Here is a 21489-nt window from a genome sequence, read left to right on the forward strand (position 1 = left end):
CTAGGTTTGAATGTTTTGCTACCTTGAGCAGTTCTTGGATGCGGGTATGATACAGAAAAAACAGCCGAGATAGGTACTTTGCTGCGAAGTCTAATTCGGCAGCATACTACGAAGCTAATACCTAACCTTAAAGCTCATAGCAACCAGAACAACAACCTCATCATCAACATCAAAACAAGACGAAATGGCATGCTCTGGTAGTCCATAGCTGATTCGCCCGGAGAAAACCGCTCAATTAAGGCCCATTTCCCACTGCACGGTCACCTACCGTTCAATGGTGCAATGTCCAGTCCCAGGGGATATGAGGACCTTCCCGCGAAGCCGCTTGCTCAGACTAAAGCCAATCCGCCGCCCCCGGATGCGCCATCGAAACCCACATTCCATCCTTTCTAGGTAGCTATCGTCAAGGGAAAGTGAGTGTCTTGTCAAAGTGTGATGTTAGATGCTACGACACGTTTATCTTTCTTTCTTGCAAATCCCGTAGCAGCTACGTAATTTGTACATACTTTGCAACTCCACAAAGTGGGCGACCGACCGAAATTTTCACTCTTGCAAAACAACGGTTGCGACCATTTGTTCTAGGCTATGTTAGTCCTCCAGCCATGCTGTGCTCGGACTGTGGGGAGTCTGCAGTAGGTAACGACTTATGAGGTACCTGTCATAGTAGGTATCGACTCCTAAGTACGTAGTGGACTATGGACGCCCCGAGTCAGTCCGCCGTCAAGCAAGGTACTCTCGGAAGGATGTCAACCACGCATCGGACGGGCGAATTACAGTGCTCCGTAAGGAACCACCGATTGACAGTCCCGATGCCATGGGCTCAACGTTTATGATATATCAGAAATCCAAAATCGAGATTCTCAAATTTCAGTCTTCGCGTTGATCCTTTTGAGTTCATCATCAGCAAGCAAAGAATGACAGATGTGACTCCTCGATCTCATTTTTTCGTCTGTGCGACAACGGCTTTTTGTTTCTTTGTGTGGTGGCACTCCGGTTGTGGCGATAGCCCTTGCTGCAGCTGCAAGCCCTCGGGACGCAGAGGCAAACAGCATCAGTCTAGGACGGAATATTACAGTAGTACTACTAGTAGTGACTGCAGTCGGTACTCGACGGATATCGGATGGTGTACCCGGCGGTCGACAGCGTAGAAGACGCTTGAAAGTAGGTCTCCATAGACTAGTCCATACAGACCAATTTATTCTCGAACTCGAGTGTGGAATCTGGAAGAATAGTACAGAGTACTAGCAGTCTAGTGCTACTCTGGAGCCTTCGACGATACCTTCTCGAAAGAATTGGTACAGCTTCCATGCATAGAGGAGGAGGCCTAGGTGGGTAGACTGTCCATCTAAATGATCCCATAGTGCTGACAACCGACCCTAAACCAAATTGCAGTGGAGATTTTAATATCGAGGCCGAGTTGGCATCGTTTGCATCGATGACGGATCCTAGATACTACCAAAATTCTCGTTTCGTAGTGGTTTTGTATCATCTTCCAGCAATCTTTCCTGTAATCCGTAGATGTCGACCCATGTCTTATCACTGGAAATTGTGTACACAGCCCGGTGGACCGTTCCGGGCCCCGGAAGCTTTCCTTCCCGTCATCATAGGTCAGGGGTCGACCAATAAAGTCTGATTCTATCTTTAGATCATCCAATGGACATGAACGTCCGGTATGTCCAGCATTTAGGTACCTTAGGTACTGGGAGCCTGCGCGTCTCATTTCTCAATGTGTCATTGAGTAAGGTACCCGACAGTGCGGTGTGTACGTGGGAAATCTCAACCATAGACTTGGGAAATCGACCGGAAACGCGGCCCAGCACTTTCCTTTGTGTTACACAGATATGTCAGGTACTCTTGAGAAGAKGCATGCGGGATATCCTACGGAGTAATAGTCTGTGCTGTCTCGGGCGGCAATTGGCGGGTTTGATCCAAGCCCAGATTGCGATTGGTTGGCTTGCATTCCTCACTGGACCCAGAATATATGTCAGTTTCGGCACGAAGATATGACAGCTCTTCTTGAGTCCCTTGCTTGAGGTTCTGTCCTGTCACTTTGCTATGCACGGTAAATCATTTCATCATCTGAGCCTTAAACAGTAATCGCCCATCATGTTTCAGTTGTGTTGATCATGAGTCCATGACGGCTCTCTTAGGTGGAGGCGGTGAACGCGGATCTTTATGTATCAACTCCAGATCCAACAGTCAATACCGGTGGCTAGATAGTGGCTGTATTGATAAGGAAGCAACATCGAGCGTTTCTGCGGCAATGTCGCGGAATCAAAGCAGATTCCTTAGATAGGCGGAGTCAACCATGAACACGATTTGGAATAATGAGGCAGCCAAGCAGAGATCATTGATTTGACAGTCACTTTTTGATGCACCTCTAGAGAGGTGTATACACCCATGTATAGATATCACAAGACAAAGCAAGAGCTTGCGCCCGATCAAGCAAGGGTTGACATATGTTTGTTTCTCTTTGCATGGTCTCTCCGCATTTGTTCCTGCAGTAGCCCGACAAAAAATTGATCCATCTACCGTTGAACAGGTCGAATCCCAAACTTAGGCTAAGATTGCCTGAGGCCCAAGCACTCCACTTCCGAGGCAGCTCTTTGTTCACATGATGTGCAACAGCGCCTAAGTTACCACCTTGCAATTACAACTATCAGGTCTAACTGCCTATCAACACCTCTCAAATTTCAGATCCCAAAAGAAAGTTTTTGTCCGGCCTTCTAGTTCACTCTTCCCCAGAAAATCAATCTTGAGAGTGCTCGACAACCGACAATTCTTGCCATACGGAGAAAACGTAGTACAAATAGGTTCAATACTTTGGGGGTCTAATCCTTGGCTAGCATAATGAGATACTCCAGTGTCTACATCGCCTCCATTAAATAAAAGTAACTATTGACCGTGGTGTTTCAGGATGAGCTCAATAGTATTCCTCCTTAGGCACTTCGGTATCCGACTGCAGCATATGAAATATGGATCGCATATTGGTGTAGTTCCACAATCATATATGCCTTCTGCCTTTCCCAGAGTCAGAGCAAATAGGGTAATATGAATGTCGGTCTGGAAGAACATGCCATCACTTCCGCGGCAGTGGACCCTGTTCGCTACCGTTTCACCACTGCTCTAAGTAATCAATCATGCCTCTCAGAGTGATTCTCGGTTCTCACATTTTATATTGCTGACGTAAATTGGGTTCATATCAAGCAGATGATGCGCAATTGTTTGTTCCCGAAACCCAAGGAAAGTCCTGAGCGACGTGGTCACAGTTTGAACCAATCAGAGCAGTGTTCTGAAATTTAAATGGGCAGACTGCTGTTGCACGGGGATTTGATGCTGATTAGCGACTGGCTTGATGACGACTTTGCCCTTATGTAACAGAGCTGATCCCGTTGGAACTTTGCAATGCTGATCTACTGCCCATCAGTCTCGTATCTAAACTATCAAGCTACCATTTTCATCATTTGATCTGCTTGTGGATTATTTGTCTCTTTGATTGGAATGACGGAGTTCCCCAAATGGCGGACGGGATATGCCAGCGGGGCCGTCTAGCTTAGCCGGGCGAGTCAATTTTCCCATCACGGGCAGAGTCTATTGGCTTTCAATGCAGCTCGAGCGCATTTAGTCTCGCCAACTTTTGGTTCAATCGAAGTGGAAAAGAAACAATGCTATCTCCTGATAGGTTGACCGGCTCAAATCTTTGGGATGGACCACCCTGAACAATATAGGAAAAGCCTTGGTTATCACTACTATCTTTCTATCTTGCATTCTAGCTAACCAGTAACCACTATCAGCGCGGCGTCAAAAAGAGTACTGCCACTCTGCCACATCACCTTTCAGTTGCTGCAAAGTTGCGCATGAGGAAGAGCGCCCCCACTTCATCCATTCTCGTAGGGTTTTCTGTGACTGGCTGGACCCCAAGCGCTCCCAGTCACCAAACCCATGGGAAATAGTCCACTGATAAGCTGAAGTTGATGCGTGCTCTGTTGGAACGAGGCTAAGGTTGGCAAATGGGGACGTTCAAAGTCAGTTTTTGCAGAAAAAATATATGAAGCTGAAAAGGTTATTCCTCAGAGATGGGTGTAGAAGTGGCTCCATCGGCATGCGCGCGTCAGCTGGTTAGAAGGAAGAACAGAATTATCGTTCTTTACTGGAGGCAACTATTTTGGGGGTGAGGGAGAGACAATAGGAGCATTTTCATTTCCAGCAGTAGTATTGCGTATCTCTCTACTGTCTTTGAAGCTGAGGTCTCGGGGACAGTGGCAATTCACAGTCCAATTTTTCTGAACACACCAATCATTGATCTCCATCAGATACTTCTACATGAGACAAGACCATCAAGGTGACAACGGCGTTCGTCGACATTTCAAGTCCCATAGGTTAGGTCCCTCCACTGCCCTCAGACACTGCTGCGCCGCTGCGGTATTTGCCGACCACTAACTGTATTTATCGCCCCTTCTGTTGGCTGGTGTACGGTGAGACAAGGCGTCCATATCTGGTGGAAAGACAGCAAGAACAAAGTCTCCGCATTTCTTGGTAGGATACGCTCTCGTTTCCACCTCTCTCAACTCTGCTTCTAGTACCATGTATCTCCTGTAACAATCTAACTACGTACTAATATCGAAGCCAACTTTCCATTCCCAACGGGGCCTGGGACTGGCCCAAATCCAACTAATGTTTCCTACTCGTGCTCTTGCGCGCCACTCACTAAGACCTTTTTGGGTTCCCCGGCCGAAGTGGTGGGGCAGATTGCTCTTTAGTACAGGTCTACAGACCGGGATCCGTCGCTGACTCTCCGACCAGTCTGTCTAGGGTAGTTGATCTTACCCATCAGTGACCCAATTGAGGAAGAGCACAACAATTTGCATTGCGACTTAGTATCTGGGTCAGTTGGAGATGGCGAACTATGATTGTCTTCTCCTGCCGTGATGGCGAGGATGAAAAGGCTCTTGTTAAAGCCTTCAGACTATTTGCCTACCTACCTTTATGGGAACAAGTCCCACCTCCCACGGGTCTCCGCTTCTCAGATTTCAATTGTAACTGGCCGGTTGACATTTTATCTGAAGGAAAAGTGAGTTTTGCATTTCTGACCTTTTGTAGGCTGCGACGTGCATTTCTCCAGCCCCAGATTGTAGCGTTGCAACCGAAGGCGACAAAAGTTTGGAAACCAGCACGGTACCCTCCGGGCCTTGGTACCCTTGTTATTAATGGTTCACGCATACTGCATACTTCTTGCGTAGGATCAAAATTTAGAATCATTTATAAAGTCTGGTTCATGTCCCGTTATGACACCATATCTCCTGGGTATTTTTATTAGGAGTGGTCGAAACCTTGGAGTGGGAGGGTGGGATGAAATTACTGCTAATAATAATAATATCTAATAATGGTACAGTATTTTAAAATTGCTTTTATTTTGTTTTAAATATATATATGATTTTTTTTTATTGTAGTACTACTAATAAATTATTACGATAGGATTATTTTCTGGCACCACCTCAGTACAAGCCACTACTCCCACATGTGCACCTCCAGAGAGAAACTAAGTACTTTAATACTAGAACTAAAAGTACGACTAAGAAGCCACTACCAATTGCGCTACGAAGCTGTAGCACAGGCAGATCAGTTGCTCATTTTATCCACTGCCCAGTGCCCACTCTGCTACCCACCTCTTCTAGCCGTCGCTCCTCGTCCCATAGTTATCGGCCTGGCCTGTCTCTCGTTATTTCCCCGCGACTTTTAGTTTCCTCTCTGTACTGTACTCTAGTGTAGTCTCCATTGCATTGATCTTCTTCTTATTCTCTATGGATTTCTGAACTATTTTTTTACTTTTTCCCTTTCTAGATTCTGTCTTAATTCCTTTCGTGCCATTCCTTTTTATCTCTCTTTTACTACTTAACCTTTTGCCTTCTTTTTTTCCCCTTTCCTATATCTCTCTCTGTTTGCCGTGTCATTTATCTGTCTCCCGGTACCTTGATCGAGAGCGTTCCAAATCATATAGATACATCTTGTGGTTTGGCTCGTATCGACAAAAGGTCCCTGTCTTTCCTTTAACAGACTTCAGACACTTGTCTACATTGGATATAACATCAGTATCCAAGGCTGGGAAGGAAGATCTTATTGTCGATCCCTCCAGTCATTCCTTCATTCAAAAGAAGAGACACTCCCTCTATATACACTCATTCATCTCCAGTATTGTCGCCTAATATTCGTCACTCTTCGTCGAGCTGCGACATCGCCAACAAACGCACTGGAGGACGCATACAGCTCAATTATACATATAGCATAATCAGCAAACAGCAAGCCAAGGATTAGAGCTTCATCTCTGAGTCCTAGTCGAGTTCATCAACTGTTCGTGGCTTTCCTGACTCACCACTGTTACCGGACTGCGGTATAATAACTAACACCTGTTCAAAGTCAGACACAGTAAGCCACAACAATGGACGCAACATACACCATGGCACAGACCCCAGTGCAGGGACAGCCATCATTTGCATACTACCCAACAGAGTCGCAATCGCGGCAGCAACATTTCACCAGTCACCCGTCCGAGATGCAGTACTATGGACAAGTGCCGCCTTTCCCACAGCAACAAGCGCAGCAACAACACAGCATGCCAGAACAACAGCCCATCTACGCTGCTCAATCTGTGTTGAACATGCATCAGATGGCCACAACCAATGCCTTCCGAGGTGCCCTGAGCATGACTCCCATTGCTTCCCCACAGCCAACCCATCTCAAGCCTACCATCATCGTGCAGCAGGACTCCCCAGTCCTCATGCCTCTGGACACAAGATTCGTCAGTAATGACTTCTATGGGTTCCCATCGACCCCACCTCTGTCCACATCTGGAAGCACCATCAGCAGCCCCCCGTCCAGTAATGGCTCTCTTCACACCCCGATCAACGATTGCTTCTTCTCATTTGAGAAGGTGGAAGGGGTGAAGGAGGGCTGCGAGAGCGATGTTCACTGTGAGCTCCTGGCCAACACTGACTGGTCGCGGTCTGACTCGCCTCCTTTGACACCTGGTGAGTTAAAGATTTTCTGGTGTTCAGTCTAGTGTTTTGTTCCCTTTTTGATCATTGTACATTGAACGCGTGTGTTGAAAGATAATATTGCGGGGATTGTGTTTGGGGAGAATCTAGGGCTAAGCAGGGGCTAACTGAACCCGTTCCAGTGTTTATCCAACCTCCATCCCTCACCGCCAGCCAGAGCTCAGATCTTCTATCGGCTCATGGGTCCTGTCCATCCCTTTCTCCATCGCCCTCTCCGGACTCGTCAACTTTCATCTCTCATCCTCAGTCAATTCTCTCAGTTGAGCCCTCTGGATCCGACTTCTGCGATCCTCGACAGCTTACCGTCGAATCGTCAGCCGGAGCACCTGCAGAGCTACCGCCATTGCCTACTCTTTCCTGCAATGAGGAGGAACCTAAGGTGGTTTTGGGCAGCGCAACTGTGACATTGCCGGTTCACGAGGGCTTGTCACCTTCATTCTCCAGCTCCTCCGAGGATCCTCTCGGTTCATTGCCCACTTTCGACAGTTTCTCCGACCTTGATTCGGAGGACGAGTTTGCCAACAAGCTCGTCGACTTCCACCCTATTGGAAACACCTACTTCCTGGGAGATAAACGGCAACGTCTGGGCACATATCTCCTTGATGAAGACGAGTTCTTGAGTGACCGCAGCTTGGAAGATTTGGACGACCAAGAGGCCTTTGCCCAATCCGGTCTTCCTTCCGTGGAGCCCTCTGATCTTACCGTAGCCGAGGGTGATGATACACAGGACACTGAGGAAATGAGCTCGAAGAAGAGAGTCACCTCTCGCAGGTCGCTTAAGAGGGCGAGCACGTCGGAGAGCAGCTCGGGTAGCCTTGGCAAGAAGACTCAGGCTTCCGCCAACAGCCGGTCTGGCCACTCTGAGACGACTTCCACAGTCCAGCAGTCGACTGCTTCTTCCCGTCAAAACTCGACTGCCAATGCATCCGGCTCTGAATCCCCGGCTGCTCCTGTCTCTGTCAATCGTCGCGGTCGCAAGCAATCCTTGACCGACGACCCCTCGAAGACCTTTGTCTGCTCACTCTGCTCTCGCCGTTTCCGTCGTCAGGAGCACCTAAAGCGTCATTACCGCTCGCTTCACACTCAGGACAAGCCGTTTGAGTGCCATGAGTGTGGCAAGAAGTTCTCTCGCAGCGACAACCTTGCTCAGCATGCCAGGACTCATGGCGGTGGTTCTATTGTGATGGGTGTCATCGACACAAACGGCTCGAACACCCAACCCGGGTTCGATGAGCCTGAGCCGAGGTCTCTGGGCCTCGCTCTGTACGAGGCCGCCAACGCCGCAACGAGCAAGTCGACGACGAGCGAGTCATCAGACGGAACTATTTCAGACACGTCGTCCGTCGGTGGGCGGCCTGCCAAGAAGCGCCGACGGGAGGACCTTGTCTGAACTTCCGTTTGCGAGACTACTAGAAGCTCTATAATGATGCGATGCGACCAGGAGCTCTCCTAATACTTAATATACTTTCCTAATCATTCTTCCACATCAGGCTGGGTGGATCTGGCTTGGTCGTTTCCTTGGATTGGCGTCAGGACTGTTTGCATCGGTGGGTTATAAGAGGGGGGAAGGTTCCAGGCATACGAGCTCCTTGCTCTTACAAGGACGGAGGCTTTGGGCTTCCCGGACTGCAATCGAGCTTGGGCGCACTTGGAGTCCAGGGTACTGGACCAAAATCAATAGAGCGCATGACGATACCTATCATTTTCTGGCGCGGACGGTTGACTTGGGCACTATTCGTTTTTCTCCCCTTCTCCTTGTCTGTCTTTCTATTTATTCTTCGCTGCGAAGGATTGGAGGCCTACAGCTTTTCCACCTTTCGTCTGTTCACCTTTTTCCTTATACTGTTCTTTCATCTTCCATTCTTGTGACTTATTCGCTGTAATATCTTTTCCACATGCTTTCGTTCCTGCCCCTTCATTACTGTGCTGGCCACATGTACCATCTAATCTGCCTTTAAGCAGTCATTTTTCCACCCGTCTCATACCCCTTGTGTGTATTACCTCCCTCGCTGTGACTGAACTTACTTATACCTTGCATTATTCCCTTCGATCTAATAATTTGTTGCGCATACCATTTGTAGTGGCAGAGCTAGTGGTAATCTGAAGAATTGGTGAAAGAATTCCTGCCTGAAAGTGAGATAGTACTCCAGCAAAGCAAAAAATAGATGTCATATTGCCAAGTTGGCATGTATCATTTAACTTCATGAACATTGTTGTGAGGGCGTCAGTTGTATGGCCTATATCTGGGATGGGGCAACTGGCACGTATAGATCCAGTTTTCAAAATTTTGCAAAGTGCGGCGTTTCCATTCTAGCGCTTTGCCTTTAAAGTAGTCGGCGATTCTCATCACCACCTGATAGTCCGCCCCGCTCAACGTCAATTTCAAGTCAGAAATATCACATTTCAAGAAGACGTAGAGATAGAAGAAGGGTGCTCTTGCGGATGCGCCCCTCCCTGCGCTACAAAGCGAAGCGGGACAACCTCCAGCGACAATGTCGCCACCAACACAGAATCCCCCAGCAACACCAGGGCTAAACGTGATTGCCTTGATATCAGGTGGGAAAGACTCGCTCTACTCCATCCTGCACTGCATCAGAAACGGACACAAGGTGGTCGCTCTAGCGAACCTGTACCCATCTACATCCGGCCAGGCGGCCGGTACCGCCGCAAAGGATAATCATGAACATCCCAAGGAGGGAGAGGAAGAAGAGGAAGAAGAAGATATCGACAGCTTCATGTATCAAACAATCGGGCACAGCGTGATCCCCCTCTACGAAGCCGCGCTGGGCATCCCGCTCTACCGGGCCCCCATCACCGGCGACGCGGTCGACACCTCCCGTATCTACCGGCACAACGCCGCAGACCAAATGGCCGACGAGCCTGAGCCTGAGTTTTCAACCGAGGAAAGCAGGCAGCACCTGCAGGACGAGACGGAGTCGCTTGTTCCCCTCCTGAGACGGATACAAGCGGCTCATCCTGAAGCGAACGCCGTCTCGGCGGGTGCCATTTTGTCCACGTACCAGCGGACGAGGATTGAGAATGTCGCTGCGAGGCTGGGGCTCGTGCCGCTTGCTTGGCTGTGGCAGTATCCCGTGCTGCCTGCCCCTGCGGAGCGGAGGGCGGCTTCGGCGGTGTCGTCGGTGGTGGGCGATGCGGGGTTGCTGGAGGATATGGCTGCTTGCGGGTGTGAGGCGCGGATTATCAAGGTTGCTTCTGGGGGTTTGGATGAGGGGTTTCTGTGGGGGGATGTGTCGTCGGCGGACGGGGCATTGCGGAGGCGTATTGTGAATGGGATGAAGCGGTTTGCTGCGCCGGAGGACCTGCGGGGCGCAGTGCTGGGGGAAGGCGGGGAGTACGAGAGTTTGGCGCTCGATGGGCCCGGGTTTCTTTGGAGATCGAGGATTGAAGTTTGCGAGACGGAGGTGCGGACGGCTGAGGGTGGCGTTGGGTATGTGAGGTTGAAGGGGGCTCGATGCGTGCCTAAGACGGCTGCGGAGGGAGATGCGATCACGCCGCAGTCAGTGAGACGGCCGATGCTGCTGGATGAGGCTTTTGCTCGTGTCCTGGAGGATGTGCGGTCGGTTTCAGGAAGTTACGGAGGTGAAGCGCTGACTAGATCGATCAGGGCTGGAGGTATCAAGTGCGAGCCTCGTCAGTTGAAGAACGGCGGGATATGGCACATTTGCAACATCACAGCGCCTGAGGCAGGCACTGAGGCCGCTGAACAGATGAAAGGCATTGCCAGGAAGATCAGGACGATCCTGCAGTCCTCCACAGACGTACCTCGGTCTACTGAGGATATTGTCTTCACTACAGTGCTGCTCCGCTCCATGGCGGACTTTGCATCGATGAACAACACTTATGTCTCGCTTTTCAAGAAACCTAATCCCCCGGCAAGGGCCACAGTGGCCTGCGGAGATGAGCTCCCTGAAGGCGTGAATGTCATGGTCTCATTCATAGTTGATTTGGGAGACAGAGATTCGCGACAAGGCCTTCATGTTCAGTCTCGTTCGTACTGGGCGCCGGCCAACATTGGGCCGTATTCGCAAGCCATGTCTATTCCTCTGCGAGGAGCCGAGCGTATAGTATATATTGCTGGGCAGATCCCTCTAGAGCCAGCCTCTATGCAAATGGTCTGTGACCGCGCACCTACTGAGGAACAGTCGTGGCTTTCGGACTACTCTTTACGGGCGGTTCTCTCTCTTCAGCATATGTGGAGGATCGGTGCAGCCATGCAGGTCGATTGGTGGCTTGGAGCAGTTGCATTTGTGACAGGTGCAGAAAACGTCGCTGCTAAGGCTCGAGTTGCCTGGCACATCTGGGAGACCATGAACACTCAATACGACGATGAATCGGTCGACGAAGAAGAGTCTACGTTTGACGTGTGGGATATCAAATACGGAGGCAGAGCACAAGAGCAAACCACCAAGGCGACGGCCTCGGCCCCCATACCGAACTTCGAAGTGCTGCGATCGAGCGGAGTAATTCCTCCCTTCCTAGCCGTACAGGTTGAAGAACTACCTCGCGCCAGTGATATTGAATGGCAAGGTCTGGGCTACCGCTGCGATAAACTGGAATTAAACGCAGAAGAAACAGACCAAGGACGCACTAGCAAGACAGTCACAGAACAGAAAGTGGCCTACACTACTATCGAAATCGACATGGAGAAGTCAGAATGCGATCTGAAGTCATCACTGCAGCAAATCCTAGCTGCCCACACGGTAACTCCAGGCTTAACGCACGCAGTGATCTATACCACAAAGGGGATCCCCCTGGATACCTGGCCAGGGGAAGTCATCCCATGCAAGTCAGTCTGGGGTCACAAGGGACGCAGGCTGGCAGCTGGTATTATTTTCCAGAGCCTTGAGTGATAGGGGCCTTGGTCTATTGATGCAGTATCAATCGAGAAGATGTGTTTCACGAAAACATGCATACAACCACAAATGACGCCGTTGAGCGCCCTTCAAGGCTGATTGGGCATAATAATCCGAGATAAGCGTGATCAGACGTCAGTAGTAAGAAACGGTACTCTACGGCTGCGCCGCAATCTCGAACCTGTCTTTGCATCTCTGCTTCCATTCGTAGGCCGTACGGCCAAGAATGGTTGGGACGAACGCGTGGCGCACCAACAGCAGGCCTGTACCTAATCTGGCAGCTGACTGGATGTAACCGCTGACAGGGATTCCGACTCAACAAAGATAGAAAATTTGATGACACGACTTTTCATATGAATTAGTCACCGATCTTGTGGTACAATTTCCCTCCTGTCTGCTAGTGCTAGGTTCTTTTCGAGTGGTGCTACTACTGAGACTAGTACTGTAAGAAACATCGTCGAAGTCAAAAAGCATGTGATAAGCGAATAAATAGTAGCTCTTCCGCCTTTTGCGTCCAACCCGATAACAAGCGACAACCCTCCGCCTCGTTCGCTTCAGTCGCTATAAGCCAATCCGTCAGTTCTGACAATTGCGTGGGTGAAAAGAAGCGATACTCTATAGTTTCCCGGAAATTGGTTTTGCTGATTTAATTTACGATAGTGACTCTCTCTCCGCACTCCGAACCCGACATGACGTACTTGTTATTATAGAGACCTTCCCGAAAACCATTCATGGCGCCATGGCCTCCAAGCTGAGGGAGGAGGAAGACGGACTTATCCCGGGCCAAAACGCCAGCGACTTAGACATTCCTGCTGCTGATCCCGTCCGGCTATTATCTCGTTCACCCCATCCATATCACCGAAAGGGCCTGAAATGTGCCGAGACACCGACGGTGTTGACAGACCACAGCGATCGACCGTCTCGGAACTTGTCACAATGGGCCAAGACCTCCAGCGATAGCGGGACAGAAGCGGACGATGAGAGTACAGGGATCTTAAAAGGCCTGCCAGCCCCACCCCCACGGGCACGCAAAGGGCTTCGATCTAGCTGGAATGGCGTGGACGATAGTGACTTGTGGTATCCGACATTGCGGACGTGGCCATCATTCGCCCGGTCGACATCGGCGCGAAGTTCTCGAAGGAGCTCGGGAGAGGAAGCAGAAGCCGAAGTGCGCAAGCTGAGAGATAAGGCCCGCAGAAAAGTTCGAATTGAGGTGTTCCGGAGGCTCTCAGAGACTGCGTTGTTGCTCTCTGTAGGTGGTGTCGTCTTATGGCAGGACGGCGCCAGGACGATTGCGGGGACGTGGAGAAAAGGTTTGTCACTGGCTCTTGTCTCGTGTCGGTGCTATGTATGGCTTACTGATTTGGGACAGAGCTCCTTGCTCATACTCTTCTTGTGACTGTGCTCTATGCGGTGTATCCTTTACACCAGACACGACGCCTACGGTTCTCCAAACTATTTTCCTTCACAATTCCGTCGAAATTCGAGCCCGCTCCTCTCCTCTATCCGATCTTAATACCGATCTTCGTCTCGTTGTCGTTGTCACACCATAGACCTCCGTTAATACTACCCAACATCCTCCTCAGTCTCTCGTCGCTACCTGCCCCGGTCGTTCCTCTACACGGTCTGGTTAATGGTCACAGCATTCCTCATTGGTTCATTACTTTGATACCCATATTGGTTTCGGAGCATTGGTCCGCAGACAGCTCAACACCTACACCTCTCTCTTTTCGTGGTCTTAGTTCGGAGCTATTGACTCTTGTTTTTCCTTTGCACCAAGCATTGATACCCACTCTAGATTTCCTGTTGACTACTAGCATTCTTCCAGCGGAATTGCAGCTTCTGGCGACCGCTTTGATTAATTTGTTTCTATTTGCGGCCTCCCCACAAGCAGAGATTCTCAAGGCACTCCTCTGGCTCGGTGGTCTCTGCCTTTTCGCCTCTTGTCGGCATGTCCTTCGCTGGGAGGTGGTTCTGGCAAGAATTCCTACCTGGAAATTCAGGCGATCCCCCTGGTCGTCCCGGTCACCGCGGTCACCGAAGCATATCTTGAACTTGATCGACCACAAGGTCTGCCAGAGGCTGAGTCGGACCGCTTCGTCCGAAGATGCCATGTCGGATAGCGATTACTCACCAGGTCGTTTGCTCAAATCACGCAAGACTATGCAGGAAACTCGGAACAATATCCCTATGAAGGAACCTATCTCCGCCGTGGACAAAGTGAGCGCGGAGGAGATCTTTGAGCGACCTGCCACACACCGCCGGCGGCACACCATCTCAACTTTTGGGGAAGTTGTGCGCACCGATAGAGTCCGGACGACACCCAGTGGCAGGCGGAAGCGATCAATAGCCCCTGGGCTCTCATCATTCCTTACAATGACCGTACCGCAGGCTCAAGTACGCAAGTGGCTCTATGCTCTCTACGTGTACGCTGCTGTACTAGTTATAATCCTCGGTCCCATTCGAAAATACGTTGGTGAACAAGCGTTAGGTGGAAAAGAGCCGTTTGGATGGGCCCTTGGCTATCTGTTGGGTAATATATCGTGGTTCAGGTTCTGGGTGGTTATGTGGAACCTGGACCACTGGATATCTCTACCGGCGCGCTTGGACGAGGAGAGTCTCCACGCTTATTGCTCGTTTGGCTGGGTTGAGCACCTTCGTCAAAGTACTTTTGGCGAAGCGAATACGCGCCTGATCATCACTGCTTATTGCATCCTTGTGCTTCTGACAGGTATGGTTGTCGTCTTCAAGCTCAGGTCCGTCGCGGAAGTAGATACAAGACGCAAAGTCTTCCACGGCATGATGGTGTTGATGTTCCTCCCGACGGTCTATGTCGACCCTTCATTCTGTGCTCTGGCTCTTGCATTAGTTTTGGCGGTCTTTCTCCTTCTAGACCTCTTCCGAGCCTCCCAACTTCCGCCGATATCTCGGCCATTGACGTACTTCCTGGCGCCCTATGTCGATGGTCGTGACCATCGGGGCCCCGTTATCATCTCTCATATCTTTCTCCTTATCGGATGCGCCATTCCTCTATGGCTTTCCTTGGCTGATGTCTCGCGCACGGGAGATAGTCCTTGGAGCGGGTGGAATATCAGCTCAAGGGATGTCAGTATGGTCAGTGGTGTGATCTGCGTCGGCATGGGAGATGCAGCAGCCTCATTGATCGGACGGCGATTCGGGCGGCGCAAGTGGTTCTGGGGAGGCGGAAAATCCATCGAGGGCAGCGTGGCCTTTGCCGTCGCCGTATTCTGTGGGCTTTTGTCCGGGTGCATCTGGCTCGCGGTAGGACAATGGGCCATGAACGGATCGGATGAGCCGGGGCAATACTTCTGGCCGGTTACGGTTCTCAAAGCCATTCTGGCCGCTGGTGCGACCAGTGCAACCGAAGCCATTCTCACTGGATGCAATGATAATGTGGTTGTGCCGATTATACTGTGGTTGGTGGTCAGAGGACTTGGTCTATGATTGATTAACTGGATCTCATCTGGGACTCCGGAAGAATGAGTTGCAGGTCTGAATGCTCGCGTATTATATTACCCTCTCGATTTCCATCGCTGGCAATTTGGCTTGCTGGAAGAGAGCGCAGAGCCATCCAATACTTGAAATGAGCATGATACTACTGGATATGAACCTATTCATGAACCCGAATTTTCCTCTATTGATGTTATTAGGCATAATACATGATTCCTGATTTTGAAGCGCTTAGACAGTGTTTTCTTTTTTGACAATTTACTTCATAGAGCTATTCTTGCTTCGAGCGGACAAGTCTGGAATCATACATCAACAGAGAACCAGAGATGAGCGAAGTCTGCTCATCCATTCCAATGATGCAGTGGGTGCATCACAACAAAGTATGAGGTACTCAAAGCAGTCAGTTACTTCAGTAACTTAAATCAAATTAGCAGATGACATTACGCATGAACCTGTAAGTTTATTGAGTCACTTGATTTACTATCAGTTCCAGTACTTTCAAGTGCCCTGAACTAGGTACCGCAGCTTCGAAGTATCATTTGACTGAGTCATACTTGTGAGGGTGCTTGGAAAGTCGAGTCACCCAAGACCGTGACAGATGATACCTGCGAAAGTTGTACAGGTAGGAATGACCTCTCTACCTAGAGCTGGAGCACCTACATTGTAAGGTACATCATACATGTAGCACCCGTGGATCTAAATCTAGCTTGGTCGATATGAAGGGCGACGCAATCATGGAAATTGTAAGATTCGATAAGTAGCCATTCCGGCCTCGGGCCATTGTCGATCATGGATCTCCAGGGTGGGGATCCAGGCAGGGGAGCTATTTTACCTTAAGCGGTTTAGCCGCTTTTTGTCATTCGTCTTCATCATCATCCCCCAGTCATCTCTATTGCTCATCTTCTTCATCATTTCCATCCTTTCTTTTGTCAGATTGCATCATTTGCATCATTGTCATCACAAGCACTCCTCTACTTGCTCTGTCCATAACAATAAGGCAGCTGTGGCCACGGGCGTACTACTGTTGTCACCTAAGTGTACCTACGTTAAGTACCCCAGCCAACTCCATTGCCTCCTGCTTATCTCTGCATCATCTGCCTTGATTGGCCCTGATCGTCTTCCATCCGATGCCGCCCTTCTGACCGCCTTACCTAAGACCTCCCCCCAGTCACATTACCTGATTTTTGCCTGAGGTTTATCTCCAAACATCTGTTATCGCTGGGTCACGCTCCTCCGACGCCCACTACTGCCTACCTGAACTGTCGACTCTTCCCTCCCCATAGTTGATAGTCATTACGTTCCTTGGATCAAGCTTGCTTCCCACCTATCTCTCTACTAGCCGATCTCGCAGCCTATTTTTGCCTTTGACTTGAACGCCTCTGGCTCTTTCATGAATACCCATCGGCTTTGGTGTTCCTAACTCTTTGCGTACCTTGGAGCTTTCCTTATCAAACAACCATTGTCCTTTTGCCGCCTACCGTGCAGCTCCTCTTGCGCCCTCACCGCTTTGTTACCTCTGCATCTTTGGTTTCAGCTGTCTCGATCCAGAACGCTGCGATAACTTCATTATTATAAAGGCTCTTGGTTTTGTACGGTCCAGGTCTCTGATCTCAAAAGGCCGGCTCAAACTCTTCCGCCACAGTTCTACGGCTCCTAGCTCACCCTCCTGTTTCTTCCTTCCATACTTGTCTCCCGACAGTTCCATCTTTACCTATACTCTCCAGCCTTCCCGGTTCACTGGCACATTAGAGCTCATCTATTACTCCCCTGATGGGCCTCCATCGTCCTTCGTCGACGTTACTGCTGCTGCTGAGGTAGTCGTGTAGTTGACGGGACGTGTTTGGTTGCTGCAGACTATGACATCTACTCACCACTCGAGGAGGTCGAGGGAGACCCCTCAACCCGAGATGTCTATCGGTCGCTACACAAGGCTGGATGAAATCGGCCGAGGGAGCTTTGCTACGGTTTACCAGGGTGTTCATACTGTGAGTTTTGCTGGATTCAGCCTTATCACCACCTTCGCCTTCCTCTTGGCGATGATAATACCTTGATTCATAGCATCTCTTGCTAACCTGTGTCTCAAATCTGCCAGAAAACACGCACCTATGTCGCCATAAAGTCGGTCAACCTCTCGAAGTTGAACAAGAAGTTGAAGGACAACTTGTCTTCTGAAATTCATATCCTCAAAGGCCTCTACCATCCACACATCGTTGCGCTAATCGATTGCCATGAAACCACCTCCCACATTCATCTAGTGATGGAATACTGCGCCCTGGGCGATCTGTCCCTGTTCATCAAGCGTCGAGATACTCTTGGAGACCATAGGTACACACGGGATATGATCGCCAAGTATCCGAATCCTCCCGGTGGCGCCCTCAACGAAGTCGTTGTCCGGCATTTCCTCAAGCAACTGGCGAGTGCCCTGAAGTTTCTTCGCGACCGGAACCTCATTCATCGCGATATCAAGCCACAGAACCTTCTGCTTTGTCCTTCGCCCTCGTCCTATCGCAGTGGCGTCACTCAAGTAGTTCCTTTCAAAGGTAGCGAAGATTCGTTCAACCCTGCAACCGGGCTCGAGTCACTACCTCTTCTGAAGATTGCGGACTTTGGATTCGCTCGATCACTTCCTGCCACATCACTGGCGGAAACATTATGTGGTTCGCCCTTATACATGGCTCCTGAGATTCTCCGGTACGAAAAGTATGATGCCAAAGCTGACCTCTGGTCTGTGGGCACGGTGCTGTACGAGATGGTCGTAGGCAAGCCTCCTTTCAGAGCGACAAATCATGTGGAACTGCTTCGCAAGATCGAGAAAGGAGAGGACAGGATCAAATTTCCCGAGGAGAACCCGGCATCTGATGAAATCAAGGCGCTCATTCGGGCTCTTTTGAAGAGGAACCCCGTTGAGAGATTAAACTTTCCCGACTTCTTTGAAAATGGCGTTATCACAAGTCCTATTCCTGGCTTAGTGGCCGACGATCAACCATCGATACCCCGGAGCCTTCCTGCTGATCCTGACACTGCGGAATCAACACCGAGACCCGATTTTCGATCTGGAGCCATTGTGCCAGGCGGAACGGAGCGCGAAAGAGAGGTTTCGTATTTGTCAAAGGGGGATGATGGCGTTACACAGCGGGCCCCCTCTCAGTATCAGAAATTGGGCACTCCCCCGACTACAACACCTATGCGCCGAATAGGAAGCGGGGATAGGCCTCCATCTACTCCCAAAGAGTCAGCGCCACCGATGACTTACCCTCAAAGGCCTAGTGCTGTCAGTCATGCAACTACCCCGGGACGACAAGAACTTGTTGATCGCAATGCTACAATTACAGCCATGGAACGACAGAGAGATCGGAATACATTTTCTGAAGGCTCTCCGCAGGTGGACAAACAGGCAGACAAATTGAGAGAAGAAAGAGAACGCGCAGCACAAGATGTTGCGTTCGAGAGGGATTATGTCGTTGTGGAAAAGCGTGCGGTGGAAGTGAACGCTTTTGCTGACGAGTTGGCGCATAGCCCCCGCATTCAGGGTGGCATTTCAAGAGGTGCGCAGACGGGTGCCTTATCCCGTCGATCAACAGTGCACGGCCCAACGCCGTTGAACCCATCACCACCTCAAGCTACTGTCGGCAAGGCCATGCAGGTCCTTTCAGGACGTTCCCGTGCCGATTCAATGCACAACCGTCAGAGCTCATATGAGCGTCGATACGGACAGAGTCCCACCTCTGCAACCTCTGCCATTTCGAAGGCGCTCAATATGGCTAGTGGACGCTTGTTTGGCATGGGGTTTTCTCCGCCCCTGGCTATTACGAAGGGGGGAAGGTCGCCGCCTCTCGCGTACAATCCATTTCCCGCATATCCCGCCCATGGCAACTTGATGATTGGAGATGGGGCGAAGAATAATGTGGCTCTGGATGAGGATACAAAGACTGTCCAAATTCTGGAAGAATGTGCTACTCGCAGTGACGTCGTATACGGATTTGCTGAAGTCAAATATAAGCAGCTCGTTCCCCTTGCCCCCTCGGTCCAGACCGACCCATCATCCAAAGGCAATCTGGCCGGAGAGAGGGAGAACCCTGACTCGGCTGATGGAGGTCTCACGATAGATGCTATTGTGACGTTGTCAGAGGAAGCCTTGGTTCTTTATGTCAAAGCGCTCTCTTTGCTGGCGAAATCGATGGACATAGCAGGAGCCTGGTGGGCGCGGAAGAATCGCGGAGATGGTTTTGGGGATTCAGCCATGAGCAGAGCTGATGGGGCAAGTACACTTGCTGGAACGCGCATCAACAATGTCGTTCAGTGGGTGCGAAACCGATTCAACGAAGTATTAGAGAAGGGAGAATTCGTCCGTCTTAAGCTAATCGAGGCACAAAAGCGGTTGCCGCCCGACCATCCTAGCCATCCCGACAACCACTCGGTTGGCTCTTCGCTGGGCTCAGGGGCCTCTGTGGACGTTGTTGTGAGCCCCGGTATTTCCGCAGAGAAGCTTATGTATGACCGTGCCCTGGAAATGAGTCGCACGGCGGCCATTAACGAGCTCACTGGCGAGGATCTTTCTGGGTGCGAAATAGCGTACGTGACGGCCATCCGAATGCTGGAAGCTGTACTGGAGAATGGCGAAGTACCGCGATTTGGGCAAGGCAAAGATGACACGTCGAAGGATAGTGACAAAATCGTGCTTGATGCGGTACAGGCTGAAGAACGGCAAGTCGTGATAAAGCGTGAGTCCCTCCCTGTCGGGCAAGAATCAACTTATGCTGACGATCCACGCAGTTGTCTCCAGCATCCGGAGTCGGCTGGCAGCTCTTCGCAAGAAGCTGGCGATTCTTGCGAAACGAGCACCGACACCCTCTGCTAATGTTCCCGGCAAGATGGCCCCATCAAATCCTGTCTCCGTGGGTGCAACACCGCCGAAGTAAGCATGGGACCTCCATTGAGTATCTCAGTCCGCTCCGACTTATTCCCTGTGCTCAGAATGCTCTCCATGAAGGCATTCTGACTCTTCAGCCGCATTATGTCTTTGATGCGACATGTGTTCGATGACCATTCTACCTATTACCTATCGGCTTGCCGCCGGCTTTTCTTCTTCTCCCTTTCTGGCCATCTTTTCTTATTCATTTCCGCTGGGACCCTAGTTTCCAAGCGCATTTGGTTACCGATCGATCGAGGCTCATTTTTACTGCCTCGGATCGAATATTTCTTGACTGGTCTATATCCATTTCGTTTTTTTTCATTTACAGGCTGAGCCTTCCGGCGTTGAAGGTTTTGACGGATATACACAGATTGTCAGACCACTTGGTACGATTCATGGCTACGAGTAATTGATTTGGGAGTCTAGGATGCATGATCATGGTATTGATTCGGGGCGTACTATTTACCTATTACCAGTCCGATGAACTTTACATTTCTGTACATAAAGAATCAGAGGAAAATTATCTATCTTCCTACATTGATTTTGGTGCTCTTTGTCCTGTATGAGCAGCGGATGGAAGTTTGAACAATGACGGCTTATCCGTAGTTGCACTTAGTCTGATGCTACCTTCTTCAGTCTAGACGGGACTGGCGTCAAAAAGGCTCACAGCACTAGGTGATCGGCCCCAGCTGGCGAGCTTCGAGAAGTGACGAAAATTGCGTGATCGATTTCTATGTGTCATGGCCACTGCCTTCTACGATTCAACAGCTGCTGAGCCTGCTGTTGGTGGAGACTCCCAAGCCTTCTGGTTCCGCTGCGCCAGGAAATTTTTTTTTCTTTCCGACTCCATTGGCAGTTTGGCACCATCCGCCGACCACATGGCGAATATCACAGTCATTGCAACGTGCGTTTACATCGATATCGTTTTGTACCCTTTTTCCCTTTCCTTTTCTATTTTCTTTGACTTGATTGTATTCTTCTCTTCTCTTCTGTAGTTCATTTGTTCATTCTTGTTACCTATTTTCTTTTTCCTTTTTCGCGGCTTCGTTGGACTCGAACATGAAGTATTGACGGCGACTCGGCATCCCGAACTATACCTCCGATTGATGCCGGCGAGCATTATTCACTCTTTATTTTTTTTGAGCTCTCTTTTCTGACAAGGTATCTGCTCCGCTGACAG

The 21489-nt window shown here is 50.1% G+C and overlaps 4 protein-coding genes across 4 annotated transcripts; all 4 read left to right on the forward strand.

The window, feature by feature from the left end:
* Window positions 1–6454: 6454 nt before the first annotated feature.
* Window positions 6455–8442, forward strand: sebA (putative C2H2 transcription factor (Seb1); the record flags this gene model as incomplete). The annotated part of the gene is made up of 2 exons (XM_043296982.1): window positions 6455–7025; window positions 7175–8442. 2 exons carry the CDS (start codon window positions 6455–6457, stop codon window positions 8440–8442), a joined length of 1839 nt encoding a protein of 612 aa, XP_043152917.1.
* Window positions 8443–9544: 1102 nt separating this feature from the next.
* On the forward strand, window positions 9545–11923 carry Asppvi_000676 (diphthine--ammonia ligase family protein; the record flags this gene model as incomplete). The annotated part of the gene is made up of 1 exon (XM_043296983.1): window positions 9545–11923. The coding sequence occupies one exon, from the start codon at window positions 9545–9547 to the stop codon at window positions 11921–11923; it is 2379 nt and encodes a 792-aa protein (XP_043152918.1).
* A 742-nt stretch (window positions 11924–12665) lies between these two features.
* Asppvi_000677 (putative phosphatidate cytidylyltransferase) lies at window positions 12666–15391 on the forward strand (the record flags this gene model as incomplete). Its single annotated transcript, XM_043296984.1, has 2 exons — window positions 12666–13239; window positions 13299–15391. 2 exons carry the CDS (start codon window positions 12666–12668, stop codon window positions 15389–15391), a joined length of 2667 nt encoding a protein of 888 aa, XP_043152919.1.
* Window positions 15392–17304: 1913 nt separating this feature from the next.
* Window positions 17305–20316, forward strand: atg1 (serine/threonine protein kinase ATG1; the record flags this gene model as incomplete). Its single annotated transcript, XM_043296985.1, has 3 exons — window positions 17305–17382; window positions 17490–20118; window positions 20171–20316. 3 exons carry the CDS (start codon window positions 17305–17307, stop codon window positions 20314–20316), a joined length of 2853 nt encoding a protein of 950 aa, XP_043152920.1.
* Window positions 20317–21489: the final 1173 nt, after the last annotated feature.

The sequence above is a fragment of the Aspergillus pseudoviridinutans genome, assembly GCF_018340605.1.
Source record: "Aspergillus pseudoviridinutans IFM 55266 DNA, scaffold_1, whole genome shotgun sequence".
Lineage (NCBI taxonomy): Eukaryota > Fungi > Ascomycota > Eurotiomycetes > Eurotiales > Aspergillaceae > Aspergillus > Aspergillus pseudoviridinutans.